Here is a 16736-nt window from a genome sequence, read left to right on the forward strand (position 1 = left end):
CACAATCTAAAGAACAAACTCAAACCACATCTGTATGTTGGATCCTCTCTCTAGGAAAAGTCAATATTCTTTCATCAGCAAAAAACAGAAAGTGAGTATTTTTTTATTCCTTTACATATTCAACACAGATGTTTATCTTCGGGGAACTGCTGAATAAAATCAGATTAATGGGAATAAAATCAGATTCATGGGAAATTATTTATTTTCTGAATTGGCCCAGCTCTAGTTTTTAAACATACAGAGATCTTTAATCTTCAAATGGTTTCTCTTCTGATTAAAAAAAAAAAAATCCCAAAATGAGGTAATAATTTCAAGAACATGTAGTCAGAAATGGTTCTAGTGTAAGATCTCAAAGTGTTTATTCTCGGTCTTTCTTTCTAAAGTATAAATTAATCTTCTTTGACTTCTCATCTCATGATGTTTGAAACTGTGTCATTTCTAGATAAAACCAATGACCCTATTTCCAAAAAAATACTAACCTCTTTTGCTTTCATTTTAGTTTGAAGCATGACCAATAAGAGTATGCAAAAGGAAGTGCCTATTTTTTGTTTGGCTTGTTTTTGTCTTGTAGAGTTGCTTATCTATATGACATTCATAGCTTCACCTTCCCTCTCCTGCAATGCTGAACAACAGGGATTTTCCCAAGCTGATCATTTCCTTTCTTAAATTGTTGCCTTGTTAGTAAGAGTCTCTCTGTCTGGAATGCATTTCCCTGTTTTCAATGTCCATTTATATAAATGCCTACTCTTCCTTCAAAACACCTTTATCTAAGCATCTTTCTAAACACACGTAGAGACAAACGGCACAACAACACTTGTAAATCATTTAATTGAATTACAATGGCTTGTTCTACTGGTAGTGTGAGAATCTACATATGAAGGTATATCACTCACTTATCTGGATGCCAGGACCTAACTCATAACTTGCAGGTGATGAACGATCTATAGTTGTAAGTAATTGCATAGTACATGCTTGACTTCTGTAAAAATTATTTCTTAATTATGGAATGATGCTTTTATATAACACTCTCTATGGTCAATACAGACAGAAGTTCATATGCTAACTTTATTTAAAAATATTTCACTTATTTACATTTAATGAAAGAGAGATGAGGAGATAAAGACACACAAAGACACCGCTAGACCAGTTCTGGTTTGCAGTGGTCCTGGAGATTTGAACCTGGCAGCTCAGAACTTCAGGCATCAAAGTCTTTTGCAGTCATTATGCTGTCTCCCAGCCCTAATATGCTACTTGTAAAGTTTTTTTTTTTTTTAAGAAAAACAAGCTGACTCTAGAATCCCTAACTAAAATAAGGAAAAGGGGAAGGGTAGAATCTGAATTTATTTGTAACTCCTACGTAGGCTATAAAATCTCTAAAAAGGAGGTGCCTGAATAACATAAGATTTTTCCAACTAAAAATGAAGGTGAAAGTTAATAATTACGACCTCTTGAAATATGTCTTAATATTAAACTAAAAAAAAAAACAGAGAGAGAGAATTTAAACGAACAGAATTAAGGACTGAAGATCTCAACTCCCATCAGTGTGCAAAGTGATGTGGAGGAGGTCTCAGCGAGGAGATTTGGGTGTACCTCGCCATACAAGTTTGCCAAGAGTCTAGAATAAGCCAGATTTTACCTTATACACTGTTTAGCTCATTTCAAATGGAGCGAAGTCATTTCTATCCTGAGAAACAATAAAATTGAAAAACCAAATTATATCCAGTTTATAAAGCAACTTATTTGGAATATAGAGTAGTCCACTGTATTCAGGATCTTCCTCACTGCATGTCTGATAACCACAAAGATTTAAGGCCCTCTGTTCTTTTAAGACGATCAGAATGATTTTACTAAGAATGTTCCTGGATGCTTGCAAGAGAAGAAACATAGTTTACAAGTTCCAAAATAGCAATATTGGAAAACATGTGCATGAAAGAACTCTTGTAAGCATTCTTGGAATATTTTTTTTCCTTTCTACGCCACCCCTACTCCAGTTACACACACCCCAACTTAAAAAAAAGCCTTGGGTGGAGTTAAGGACTCTTTTCAAATTTTAAACAATAACTGGAAATCCTGAAATGCATTCTCTTTTATTCTGGGGGGTGGGGGTGGGGAGTGGGGGTGGGGAGATGGCATTTAAAGTCTCTTCTCCAAGAAATGTTTAACAATTCATCTATTTAGTGGTTTCTATTTTGAGCAGAAAATTAAGCTATGGTATTTAAAATATTATGCTGTCTACATTTATCTCTCTCTCTCTCTCTCTCACACACACACACACACACACACACACACACACTTCTTGTTTTCAAACTTAGCAAGTACATGGCCCTAATAAACCAGACATATCAACTCAACTAATTCTTTTTAAAAAAATATTTACTTATTTTCCCTTTTGTTGCCCTTGTTTTTTATGTTGCTGTAGTTATTATTGTTGTTGTTACTGATGTTGTCATCGTTGGATAGGACAGAGAGAAATGGAGAGAGGAGAGGAAGACAGAGAAGGGAGAGAAAATTAGACACCTGCAGACCTCCTTCACTGCCTGTGAAGGGACACCCCTGAAGGCAGAGAGCTGGGGGCTGGAACCGGGACCCTTACTCCGGTTCTTGCGCTTCGTGCCACATGCTCTTAACCTGTTGCGTTACCTCCTGACTCCCAACTCAACTAATTCTTTTAACTGAGTGGTAATAGAAAATAAATATTTATCATGAAATCATGACTCTGATTGCAAACATAGCAACATACTTGTAAAGTTAAAACATTCAGTGTTTGGATCAATAAGTAACTGTGTGATGTATAAATGTAATACATATATTAATATTAATAAGTGATCATGTCTAATATACATATTAGACTGAAAAAGAGCTATGTGATATGTAAAAGTGGCAGAAAACATACCATCATGTACTTACTTGACAGAGACAAGGTCAGATATCAGAGAACAAAATCTCACAGAATCATCTTCACCCCAGGCTCCTCAAATGCATATTAGTGCTGAATCTCATCTACCTGTACCAGCAGCATCTAGCAGGTGGAATCTACTTAAAATAAAACTTGCCACTGGAAGGTAGCTCACCTGGTAGAGCACATGGTTTGGTTTGCAGTGACTGGGTTCCTAGGTCAAAGTCCTGGCACCAGATACGTACATTATAGATCAAACTGAAAGAGCTCAATGGATGGTAGAAAGATACTATGATGTCTCTCTCTCTCTTGTGTCTCTTCTTTTCTTCATCCAACTTCTCACTCTCATAAAAAATAATGAGCAATTGTGATAGGAGAAGTCGTTTGATGTTAATTGTATACATGTAAGGTCTTGAGTTTATTCCCTGGCACCATATAGAATTTTTTTAAAAAACTGAATGCAGTAATAATGTATTTAAAATAATTTTACTAGTGTGACATAATACACTTGTCAAATATCAGTATATGTTATTATTTAGGCTAATCTGATCTAAATAGTTTCTAATCTGATCTAAATAATTTCTGTAAATGTAATTCTGACAACTCTCTAGTTTGAGAAGTGGATCTAAGTCTCTTTCGAACCAGTGTTCTGTGAGAAAGAAAAAAGAAATCAAATATTTTATTTAGAGCATATTTGCATTTAAAAGAATGTGAAGTTGCTTTCGTCAATCTTTGCTACAATCTGGTATCTGTTGAATAAGTTCAAAGTTGTCCTCAAGTATTATTATTTTTGGCCGTGTTCAAAGAGAATGGGCCCTATTTTAATTCAAGAAAGAATATGTCATCCTAGGTCCTCCAGTCTCATGAAGATGTTATGTTAATTCATTGACTATATAGATCTCCTCAAATAGTCAGACAAATATGATTTTGTGTCTAATATTTTCTGATTCCTTCCAAATGTTGATATATGATTTTGTATCTAATATTTTCTGATTCCTTCCAAATGTTGATAGAGTGAAATTTCAATAGAATAACTTCTGATATTCACTAGAAAGAACAAAAAATAAGGCACAGAGGCTAGACTCCTATGCAGTGTGACTCAGGAAACATTTATGCTCCTAACACCATCATGCCTTTTGTGTTTCACCTTCAACTTGAGTGTATGTGTACAAAACCAGAAGTGTCCACATTCCTAACACACAGCCCCAAAGATAGTTCCTGCCTTCCTATTTCTCAATGCCCAGAAGCAACTTTCAAATAAATTCTTGAATTAGTACAGAGAAATGTTTAACACAAACTATGCGTGTCTGCTTCATTTTCCTCTTTATTTCTTTCTTTTTTATTTTCTCTCTTTCTACCTTCTTTTCTTTCTTTTAAATAGTTGACTACCAAGTTACATTGCTGATGACTAACCCTTCTTAGGCTCTTAGTTATCATTCAGAAGTTGTTTTAGATGCTTTATGTAGGAAGATAACTTCTTACTTCAACCATCTTTATTCATAATGCTTCTTTTCTCTGATAATCTCCTGGATGAGTTAGGCAAATATATGGATAGCAAAATAAACTAGTCACAATTAAATCACAAATTCTAACTTACAAATCATTCAACAATGCAGACAAAAATATAGAAACTGTAACATTCAGAGTGACCAATTATGTGAATATGGTCACAAACCATTATTGATCACATTATTATTACAGTACTCAAAATTAAACAGAGTTGGGGTTTGACACATGATAGTAGAAAGAGACCCAAATTGGGAGTGAGAGGATTTTGCAGACATATGTTGTGGTGAGATAAGAACTTTTACACTTGTGCTAACAACTGTACTGTAAAACATTAACCCCCAGCCAATAAAATTATAGAAAAAAGAGGAGGGCTACTCTTAGCTCCTCTCAAAGAAGGTGATGGTATAATAATTGGTATATTTTGTTAAGTGATATATCGCACTAGATAGTGACTGATTCTTTAGCACCTCTGCTAAAGATTTCATGCAACAACCAACCAAAACTAACTACCTATAGCTTAATACTTTCAGGAAACATAACTGGCAAAAGAAAGAGCAGCTATACTGACAAATGGAACCAATACTCACGAGAGGATATTCCCGATATAAGCATAGTAGGAGCAGCAGTAGGGTGTGGTCCCATCACAGCAATAAGATCTGCACTCTTTGCCACACTGGGCAAGGCAATCACCTAGAAAGACAAAATCCAAATACATATGTTTACAACTCTGAAATCACAGTTTCAGGAAAATCTTTTCTATATCCTATCTTCTTTGGTTTGTGGCCACTCCTTGGTAGTATTTTAGGCTTTCATTTGACATACTCAGAATTCTAAAATATTTGTAAGCACCTGCACTACCTTTTCTCTTCTTCTTTTTCTTAATTTCTTTATTGGGGGGTTCATGGTTTACAGTCGACAGTAAATACAATAGTTTGTACATGCATAACATTTCCCCGTTTTCTATATAGCAACAACAACCCCCATTAGATCTTCTGCCATCATTTTCCAGGACCTGAACCCTTCCTCCCTCCCCAGAGTCTTTTATTTTGCACTATCTTTCATTTTTCTTATTTTATTTTACTTTATTGCCTCCAGGGTTATTGCTGGGGCTCGGTGCTGGCACTACAAATCCACTGCTCCTAGTGACTTCCCCCATCCCCATTTTATTGACTAGGACAGAGATGAGGGGGAGATAGAGACAAATAAAGATAGACACCTGCAGACCTGCTTCACCACTTATGAAGTGTCCCCCCTTCAGGTGGGAAGTGGAGGCTCAAACCTGGATCCTTGAGTGGGATCTGGTGTGCCACCGCCAGGCCTCCTGCAACACAGTTTCTTCTTCATGAGATATAAAGGTAGGAAAGGAAAGGCTGTACTGTGAATCTCTGCAGCAAGCACTACAGTTGGTAAAGGTGCATGAAATAAGGAAGGAAGGAAGGAAGGAAGGAAGGAAGGAAGGAAGGAAGGAAGGAAGGAAGGGAGGGAGGGAGGGAGGGAGGGAGGGAGGAAGGAAGGAAGGAAGGAAGGAAAAAAGAGAGGAAGGAAAGGAAGAAGAAAGGAAGAAAGGAAGGTAGGAAAGAAGGAAGGAAAAAAGGGAGGAAGAGAGGAAGGAAGGGTGACCCAAATTGTCAGTCATTCAGTTTACCCATCTCGTTCTTACAGTTTTATTTATTTTGTTTATCATCAGCAGAACTATACTGCTCCAGGACAACTTTTTCATGTTGAAAGAGAGAGGCAGAGCAGAGAGAGGGCAAGAGACGCCATGACAGCACAATATCCTTCAATGTGGTCAGGGCTTGGCTGGAACTTGGGTCACACACATGACAAAGCAGGCAGCACCTTTCTATCTGAGTTATCTAGCCAGTCTTTTTACAATCATTTCAAAACGAAAAAAAGTTTTAACTACAGGGTGTGACTTCCAGTTACTCTTTTAAAAAAAAAGTTATTTACAAGAAACAGAACTGAAGTAATACTCTGGCTTAAGCAATACCAGGGATTGAACTCGGGACTCCACAGATATAAGTCCTGTGCTCTAGCACTGAACCATCTACCTGGCTGCCCAGTTAACAATTTTAATTTTAAAGCAAAGTGTTATTGACGTGAATGCTAGAGATAATTTTCAAAATTTTCAAAATCTGTATTGTTATCACAATACTGATTGATTTTTTTTTATCTCCATAACCACATACAAATGGGAACACAAATGACTTTGTATATCCTATCGATACATTTGAATTCGATTATATGGAGTTAGTTTGGGGCAAATTTCAGCATCTATAATTACCTTGTGAATCATTAAGTCAAAATCTAAGAATCATTAAGCTTAGAGGGTTGGGTAGTAGTTCACCTGGTTAAGTGTGCATGTTGCCATGCACAAGGACCCAAGTTTGAGATGCCACTTCCCCACTGCAAGGAGGAAGCCTCACAGGTGGCGAAACAAGGACTGCAGGTGTCTCTATCATCTCTATCTCTATCTCCTGTCACCTCCACCCTCTCAATTTCTCTCTCCTATTAAAGAAAAAAAAAACAGGGCCCCAGATAATTCTGGTGGCAAAAATAAGTAAATAAATAAATATTTTAAAATAGAAGCATTAAGCTATGAAACAGGAATATGTCAATGGCAAAAGCATTTTCTGATGAAAAAGAATATGTTGGAGCTAAAAAAAAAAACACAAAGTTATTCTCCTTTCTCCTCATTTTTTGACAAGGAAAATTGCAACAAAAATGTTGACACAAAGCTAACCACAGTCTTACAAATTATTATTATTTTTTTACTTTAATGAGTTATGTGCAGCAACTTAAGGTTCTACTTTCTACGTAGATAGTGATATAAATTACAGGTAATTATGTAATTTAAGTACAGGTAACCTTCTGGTGCATTTGAATAAGTTATAACAATTTCTGTTAATTTAATTACATGTTCAAAAGTCAGAAAAACAATCAGTAATTTATACTTTAATCTCTTAAGGCAATATCAAGAATCTTATGATTGAAGTAAGACTTTTGCTTTCCTGTCAAGATTGTAAAAGTGCAACTATTATATTGATGTCAGCATGTCATGTAGTTTATTTGTCCTGAAAGGAAATTTTAGATTTTGCTTTTAAGTCATCTCCTCACCAAGATGATTCTTTATAGTTGGATGTGAACAAATGGTAATACAGGTCATTCACCTTTGTCAATAATACATGGCTGTTGTGGAGCAAATAAAAAAGTTCATGTTTTCTCTTCCTCTATGTTATCACCACCTCATAAATTAACAAACTTTGGTGTTTTCCTCTAGGAAAAACAAATGAGAACATACAGTGAAATAAATGAAAGTGAAAAGAAACAGTGAAAATAAATGAAAAGAGGAAAGTAACTACCTTTGTGAGATTTGATAACACTGCACTAATCCACTTATAAATTTTGAAGACAGACTGCAATGATATACTGACATTGAGAATTCTCTGCAGGGTATGTATCTAGCTCTCATATTTTGAGTTAAGTTGAGTATTTAGAGTAGTTTTATCAAGGGCATAGAATGGACGCTTTCTTTGTGTTAAATAAATAAATAAAAGTCATTCACAGTGAGAGAGCTGAAGTCCTTTCTTATTCCGCAGAAATCCGACAACCAATGTGTAAACAGTTTTCGGAGTATCTCTGAATGAGTCTTATTACCTCCCCATGAGTACGAAAGAGTCAATTACTACCACCATACTTTGATGACTACTGTTTAAAGTCTTGATGTTATCAAAATATTTTGAGTCAGTGTTGCAAGAAACCAAGCCCATAATCTTGTAGCCAAGAAGCTGGATTCTACCTGTAGCAAACATTTAGAACATATCACTCATTGCTCATTATTTTTATGGCATTTTCTAGGACTGCCTGTTTCCCGGAATTTAAATGACAGAATCACAGCATTTCCAAATTGAAGCTTCACCCACATCTCAAAACTTATGTATTCATTGCTTTCTCCAATTTATTTGAGAATAAGCCTGTGTAGATCAGAATCTGGACAAAACAGGAATACATTCTCATTCATAAAAGAAAGAGATTGTTCATACTTTTAGACAAAGTAAGAATAAGATTCTTACATTTCAACAGTTCCTGGGGGGAAATCATCCTGCTTCTAATATTCAAGTTGACAACCCTGAGATTTAGTTCATTCAAAACTCTCTTCAGTGACTTTAATTAAAAACATGGCCAAAATGGGAGTCCCCTACCCCCACCCACCTTAAGGAACATGTAGTACAGGAAAAGCCACATCTGGCTTCAAGCACTTGCTCTATTATTGCTAAGGATCAGAGAGGAAGGAATGGGAGGGGATAGAAGTCACTAGCTCATGGCTGAACAGCAAAGACTTGGCTAGATCCTGTCTTTGTAGCCTGCAGTGGGAGCAGATACTAATATAAACATTTTTTGGATCTCTTTCTAAATGTTAATTCCTCGGTACACCAAGATGCTTCAGGAACCAAAATGCTTGCCCTTATTTCCTTAACAAATGGGATTTGAATTTCATGCATTTGCTTCGGGGAATGTAATTCAGGTTATGGTCAATGCATGGACGTGTGTGTGTGTGTGTGTGTGTGTGTGTGTGTGTGTGTGTGTGTGTGTGTGTCCTTCTAGGCAGGTGATTTACTCAACAGAGTATCTGAACTATTTTTATTGAGTCATCAATTTGTCACTCTCAGCTGTGTCTAATGTGTGTGTGTGTTTCACATATTTGTTCATTCACACAAAATCCTATTCATATCCTATTTCTCCAGCTTAAAAAAGTATCGTTTCTAAATGTCCTTCTCAATTCAATCATTCTGAACAGATATTTAACTCCTCTTACATTTGAGTTCTTTTGTTGACTGGGTGTTTTTTCTAGCCTCTGAAAATGTTATTCTAATGAAAACAGACATCATCTTTGGTCCTAAGATGCCATTAAGGACCTCTCCTTTGAACAGCTATTCACATGACTATCCCTTTCCCATGATGCAGGCTTACATTAGAGTAATGGGCCTAGTAGGCAAGACCCACCTCCCAAACAGTCTCCAAACCTGGCCTCCCTCGGGCTGGGGGTAGATAGCACAATGGTTATGTAAAGAGACTCTCCTGCCTGAGGCTCCAAAGTCCCAGGTTCAATCCCCCACACCACCATAAGCCAGAGCTGAGCAGTACTCTGGTTAAAAACAAACAAACAAACAAACAAACAAAAAAACCCCAAAACCTGCCCTCTCTCCTATCCTACATCTCTCTCAGAAATACTGATTTTGGCTTGAGTTCTGCAGGCGGGGCTACGGAACAGCAGCAGCTATGTTTCTCTCCTCTCCTCTCCCGGATCAACTAGGAATACCAAAGGAGATCACATGAGACCAGAACAAGACAGGACTAGAACAACTTCAGGAATCCACCAAATCACCATGAGTGCAAATACGTGTGGCTCCTGGACAGAGAGGAGTATAACAGTTGAGACACCACCTCCAGTCTGTTTCACCAACAAAAGAAGGCTGAAGGGATGAAAAACTCCCCTGTGACTCACCAAATGCGCACTGTGAGTCTCCATTGCTACTGCCCTTAGAATTTGAAGCAGCTGCAGGGAGGCCCTGTGCTGACACCAGGGGATAGAGAACTTAACTAGGAAACTCAGGAGAAGATCTATAATTTGGTAGCCTAGCAGTGGGGCTGTGAGAGTCTCCTTGCATAACCACTGGATTATCTCTGCCTCACCCAGTTTTGTCTCTTGGTCAGGAGTCAATGATTAACCTAAGAAGCGTACTTATAGTTTAAAATAATTTAAAATTTAAAATAATTTAAAAATTAAAAATAGTTTAAAATCAGGGTAAAAACAGGGTAACAAAATAGATAAAATACAAAAAACGTACAGGGGAGAAAGAATAGATTAAATGAGTCTGAAGACAGAATTAGCGAGATCAAGGACAAATTAAAGACAACTAAAAAAGAAGTAAGAGATCTCAAAAAGAGACTCAGAGATACTGAAAATAACAAAAGACACCTATGGAATGACTTCAAAATAAATAATATACACATCATTGGCTTGCCAGAGGAAGAGTGAGAGGGAGGGGAAGAAAGCATTCTTAAGAACATAAGAACTTAGAACTTCTCTAGTCTAGACAACATCAAAGACATAAAAGTTCAAGAAGCCCTGAGGGTCCCAAAAAGAATTAACCCAGACTTAAAGACACCAAGACACATCATATTTAGAATGGAAAGGAATAAGGATAAAGAAAGGATCCTGAAGGCTGCAAGAGAAAAACAAAGAGTCACCTACAGAGGAAAACCCGTAAGATTAGCAGCAGACTTCTCCACACAAAAACTACAGGTCAGAAGAGAATGGCAAGATATTTATTGAGTGCTCAATGAGAAGGGTTTTCAGCCAAGACTATTGTATCCTGCTAGATTTTCATTCAGACTACATGGAGGCATAAAACCTTCTCAGACAAACAACAATTGAAAGAATCAACTCTCACCAAGCCTGCCCTGAAAGAAGTTCTGAAAGGTCTCTGAAGTAGTCAGACCACCATAAATATGCCATCTATCAGAACACTCTAAAAATCTACAAGAATGCCGTTAATATATCTTCAATCTTTGATATCAATAAATGTCAATGGCCTGAATTCACCTAATAAAAGGCACAGAGTAAGAAGATGGATCAGAAAACACAACCCAACAATGTGTTGTCTACAAGAAACCCACCTAACTCAACAAGACAAACACAGGCTCAAAGTTAAAGGATGGAAAACTATCGCACAAGCCAATGGCCCACAAAAAAGGTCGGGAACAGCTATTCTCATATCTGACATGATAGACTTTAAAATAAATAAAATTTAAAAAGAAAGGGAAAGACACTCCTTAATGCCCAGTGGGTCAGTCAATCAAGAGGACTTAACAGTTATTAACATCTATGCTCCCAATGAGAAGCCATCTAAATACATTAAACATCTACTGAAAGAGCTACAGAATTATATTTACAGCAATACAGTCATAGTAGGGGACTTCAACACTCCACTCTCAACTTGACAGATCATCCAGGCATAAAATCAATAAAGACATGAGGAAGCTAAATTAGGAGATAGATAAACTAGAACTATTGGACATTTTCAGAGTCGTTCACCACAAGAAACTGGAATACACATTTTATTCAAGTCCACATGAGTCATTCTCAAGGACTGACCATATGTTAGGCCACAAAGACAGAATCAACAAATTCAAGAGAATTGAAATCTTTCCAAGCATCTTCTCAGACCACAGTGGAATTAAACTAACACTTCACAATCAACAAAAGATTAGTAAGCTTCCAAAATGTGGAAGCTCAGCAGTGCACTCCTTAACAACTACTGGGTCAAAGAGGAAATAAAGGAAGAAATCAAAATATTTCGAGAGTTCAATGAAAATGAAGACACAAGCTATCAAAATATTTGGGACACAGCTAAGGCAGTACTGAGAGGAAAGTTCATAGCCATACAAGCACACATTAGGAAACAAGAAAAAGCACATATAAGCAGCCTGACTGCACATGTTAAAGACCTAGAAGAAGAAGAACAAAGGAACCCTAAAGCAACCAGAAGGACAGAAATCACTAAAGTTAGGGCATAAATCAATGACATTGAAAATAAGAAAACCATACAAAAGATCAACAAAAGTAAATGTTGGTTCTTCAAAAGAGTGAACAAAATGAACAAACCTTTAGCCAGACTCACAAAATAAAAAGGGGAGAAGACCTAAATAAATTGGGTCGTAAGGAAAGAAGAGATATCACAACAGACACTGCAGAAGGTCAACTTATCATGCAAGGCTTCTATGAACAACTATATGCCACCAAGCTAGAGAACCTGGAAGAAATGGAGGATTTCCTAGATACCTACAAACTTCCAAAACTAAGTAAAGAAGAAATAGATAACATGAACAGGCCCATCACAGCTAATGAAATTGAAACAATTATCAAAAATCTTCCCCAAAATAACAGTCTTGGACCAGACAGTTTTACAAATAAATTCTACAAACCTTAAAGGAAAAGTTAATACCTCTACTTTTAAAAGTCTTCAAGAAGACTGAAGACACTGGAATACTCCCTTCCAGCTTCTATGAAGCCAACGTCACTTTGATACCAAAAGCAGACAGGGACACAACCAAAAAAGAAAACTACAGACCAATATCACTGATGAACACAGATGCTAAAATATTGAACAAAATTCTAGCCAACCAGATACAGCAGAATATTTAAAAGATTGTTAGGGAGTCGGGCTGTAGCACAGCAGGTTAAGCGCAGGTGGCGCAAAGCACAAGGACCGGCATAAGGATCCCGGTTCGAACCCCGGCTCCCCACCTGCAGGGGAGTCGTTTCATAGGCGGTGAAGCAGGTCTGCAGGTGTCTATCTTTCTCTCCTCCTCTCTGTCTTCCCCTCCTCTCTCCATTTCTCTCTGTCCTATCCAACAACGACAACAACAATAATAACTACAACAATAAAACAACAAGGGCAACAAAAGGGAATAAATAAATAAAATAAATATAAAAAATTTTTAAAAAAGATTGTTCATCATGACCAAGTGGGATTTATCCCAGGCATGCAAGGTTGGATTAACATATGTAAATCAATCAACGTGATCCACCATATCAACCAAAGCAAGTCCAAAAACCACATGGTCATATCAATAGATGCAGAGAAAGCCTTTGACAAAATACAGCATCCTTTTATGATCAAAACACTTCAAAAATGGAAATAGATGGAAAATTCCTGAAGATAGTGAATTATATATATAGTAAACCTACAGCCATGAAAAAAATGCTCCAAGTCTTCGATTGTCAAAGAAATGCAAATAAAGACAACAATGAGCTACAACTTCACTCCTGTAAGAATGTCATACATCAGATAAGGTAACAGCAGCAAATGCTGGATAGCTTGTGGGGTCAAAGGAACACTCCTGCACTGCTGGTAGGAATGTCAATTGTTCCAAACTCTGTGGAGAACAGTCTTGAGAACTCTTAGAAGGGTAGAAATGGACCTACCCTATGATCCTGGAATTCCACTCTTGGGTTATATCCTAAGGAACCCAACACACCCATCCAAAAAGATCTATGTACACATATGTTCTTAGCAGCACAATTTGTAATAGCCAAAACCTGGAAGCAGCCCAGATGTCCAACAACAGATGAGTGGCTGAGCAAGTTGTGGTATATATACACAATGGAATAGTACTCAGCTCTAAAAAGTGGTGACTTCACCATTTTCAGCCGATCTTGGGTGGACCTTGAAAAATTCATGTTAAGTGAAATAAGTCAGAAACAGAAGGATGAATATGGGATGATCTCACTCTCAGGCAGAAGTTGAAAAACAATATCAAGAGAAAACAAAAATAGAACCTGAACTGGAAAAGACTGGGGGGTGGGGGATACAGGTCCAAGAAAGATGACAGAGGACCTAGAGAGGGTTGTATTGTTACATGGAAAACTGAGAAATGTTATGTATGTACAAACTATTGTATTTACTGTTGAATGTAAAACATTAATTCCCCAATAAAGAAGTTATATAAAAAAGAAATATTTATTGGACATGGTAAGCATAAAACAAAACCAAACAAAAACGCTCCCGGGAAACAGCTCACTTGAATAGTGTGCTGTTTTTTCGACACAGGTTGTAGCACCCACCCCACCCCCACCCCCCAGTGCGTTGAAGAAAGCATCAGTGTCAGTGTTGTGGTCTCTTTCATTCTCGAGCAAAAAAAAAAAAAAAGTGATGGGGCAGTAAAGTTGTAACATCCAAAGATGCATTAAGCATTAAAACACACTAAACACTGGCAAACATTTCTTACCAAACATCAACCAATTATTTGGCTTGTGATAACTGCATAGCTTACTACGGGAGGGAGGTAGAAGGGGAGGAGAAATAAATGGATCCGAAAGCTTTCCAAACTAAGCAATCTTGTTTTTGGTCAGCTTTGCTGATTTCCTGAACTCTAGGGCCAGAGAGTATGTTATATTTATCACTGACGAAACAGGAAAAAGGAAAGTCATGCACAGAGTGGGAGCTTTTACTTTGTCAGAAGGAATAAAAGTGACAAGAGAACAAAAAAGAGCTTATTCAATGATAGAGTTGAGTAAAGTTGAGGATATTCAGTTTGTCTTTATTTTTTTGTTTTATTTTTATAAGCAGAGAAAGTGGAAAAATTATCATTTCTTCAAGTGAAGAAATGTTTATCTAATACCAATACTAAAGCAATCTGTGTGTTCCTTTATTTCTCAAATCTTCATACAATGGAAGTAACTGTAAATAGATCAGAATGTGAATTCTATTTTTTTTCAATTTTTCAAGCTCTTTTTTATTTCTGATTAATAGTAGGTTACAAGATTGTCAGAATATAGTTGAATGTGAATTCTCTTTTAAAGAGGAATGGACTTCTACTTTTACGAAATCAATTTCTATAAATTTGAAAGTCTACATTTAGCCTTAAGATATTAGCATATAGGCAGCTGCTAATTTACATTTTAATAATTAGATGGAGCATTTCTGTAGAAGTTGCACTTCTGGCAAGGTTGAATGAGACATTCAGTTCTTTTGATGTTCAGTTAACAAGGCTGAAGCATGTCTTCATTCCAGGTGCAGGATCTTTGTAAGTATCAAAAGATAAATCACAGAGCAATACATAAATTATTCCTTGTGGTTTTTGTTATAGGAAGTTAGAGACAAAAAAATTCACAGTGAACTTTGCTTTAGCTTGCTTTATGAATATCAGACATAGGCAAAGCCACATGTGTAATTAATTTCATACATGAATAACGAATGAAGGGGCATTCTAGGCTCCTTATCAATCACAAAACAAGAAAACACTAACTTCATCACTTTTCCACAGCCCTCACCAAGTATAGGACAGATAGGAGAGGCACTTCTAAAATAAGAGCTTAAGGAAAACAGATTAGATGTTGGGTGAGATTAGGTCTTTCTCGCTGCGTGACCTTGAACTCAAAGCATCCTACACCACACTAGAGAATTGATTTCCTGTGGAATAAAAACGAAGCTCTAAGTCTTTTTATTTCTGAAAGGAACAAACCAGAACATTCAGATTGTGGCGGGGGAGAATTTATGCTAAAATGGAAACAAAATCAACCGATGTATTGATTTCACGCGATAACTCCAGTAACATCTCCAAACTTCAGGTGCTCTGCAAAAATGTATCCCCCCGCCCCCCGCCGCCCAATCATTTAACCTCTGTCTGCACCTCCTAGATTCCCTCCGGACTACCATCCCAAATCTAAACGTGAGGTCAGGTAGGGGTTTCCAATTTGCGTCAGCCAAAGAAAGAGAAACACGAAAGAGGCAAGAAAAAAATATATAAATAAATAAATAAAAGACAGAAAAGTTAGAGGAAAGCAATAAAATAGAGCAGAATTGCTTAATGGTCCAGCCCAGGGGTTCCAGCGCCCCGCTTCTGTTCCTTCTCGGGACCACTCAATATTTGCTATTTGCTCCATGTCCCACAAGATGCCATAGGGTGGGGAGGGGGGGGGGTCTTTCCCCCCCACACACACACACCCTCCAATTTGCTCCCCCGAGCCACCCCCCTGCCCCTCTGTGACTGACCTGCGTAGACAAAGAGCAGGACCAACTTCGGAAGCAAGACCCCGGGACACCAGGGCAGCCTCCTTGCGTCCATCCAAGCCGATGACCGGAGGTTGCGCGCCAGGACAAGAGGACAGACAGAAAGACAGACACAGGCAGACTGGAAGGAGGGCTGTGAGTGATGGGAGATCCGGGATCAGGGCGGGGAATGGAGGCGATCAGACTGCGAGAGAGGTGATCTCACAGAGATCAGAGAGGAGCGACGATTGGGGACCTGGCCATCGCCCACCCGGGCAGCCTGGGAGGGGAGCTGGGCCCGCCCGCGCCGGGCTGCGCGGGGCCACAAGGTCTCTTTGTCTCTGCCCGCGGCTCTAGGGGGCGGGCCAGGCAGCTGCTCAGGCATCCACGGCCACCCGGGCTCACATTTCATCTCCGCGGGTGGCACTGAGGACGTCGCAGGCCCTGGGGGCGGAGGGTGGCCCTGGACTCCTCCCCAAAATTTGGCTCTCTTTTCTTTAGAGAGACAGACGGACTCCAGAATAGGACCCCCTAGAGCTGAAGAAACTTTTGTTAACTTTCTGCTCTGGCTTTTGGTTTGGAGTTGAGCAAACTCCTTTCTGTCCTGTCACCCACTTTTCCCAAGAGTGCGAATGAGACATTTACTTTTTGAGAACTTTGACTTTCATCTTTACTCAAGGGGAGGAGACTTTGAAAGGTAAAGGCACCCAGTAAAGAAAACACAGGAGTATCTGTGTAAATGAGTAAGGTGTTTGCTGTTTGGTGATCACCTG

At 38.1% G+C, this 16736-nt stretch overlaps 1 protein-coding gene across 2 annotated transcripts in view; it reads right to left on the minus strand.

Annotated features, from left to right (window-relative positions):
• Nucleotides 1-16384, minus strand: part of CYYR1 (cysteine and tyrosine rich 1) — a 119687-nt gene extending 103303 nt beyond the window's left edge. The window contains exons 1-2 of one of the 2 annotated variants that reach the window (XM_060198574.1): nt 15967-16371; nt 4993-5095 (exon numbers count right to left, since the gene is read on the minus strand). In XM_060198574.1, coding sequence (XP_060054557.1) covers nt 4993-5095; nt 15967-16039 — 176 coding nt within the window. In that variant the 5' untranslated portion in view covers nt 16040-16371. Of the gene's footprint in view, nt 1-4992; nt 5096-15966 lie in introns of both variants that reach the window. The other variant, XM_060198573.1, reaches the window with a different exon arrangement.
• Between the last annotated feature and the right edge of the window lie 352 nt (nt 16385-16736).

Source organism: Erinaceus europaeus, chromosome 9 (assembly GCF_950295315.1).
Source record: "Erinaceus europaeus chromosome 9, mEriEur2.1, whole genome shotgun sequence".
In the NCBI taxonomy this organism is placed as follows: Eukaryota; Metazoa; Chordata; class Mammalia; order Eulipotyphla; family Erinaceidae; genus Erinaceus; species Erinaceus europaeus.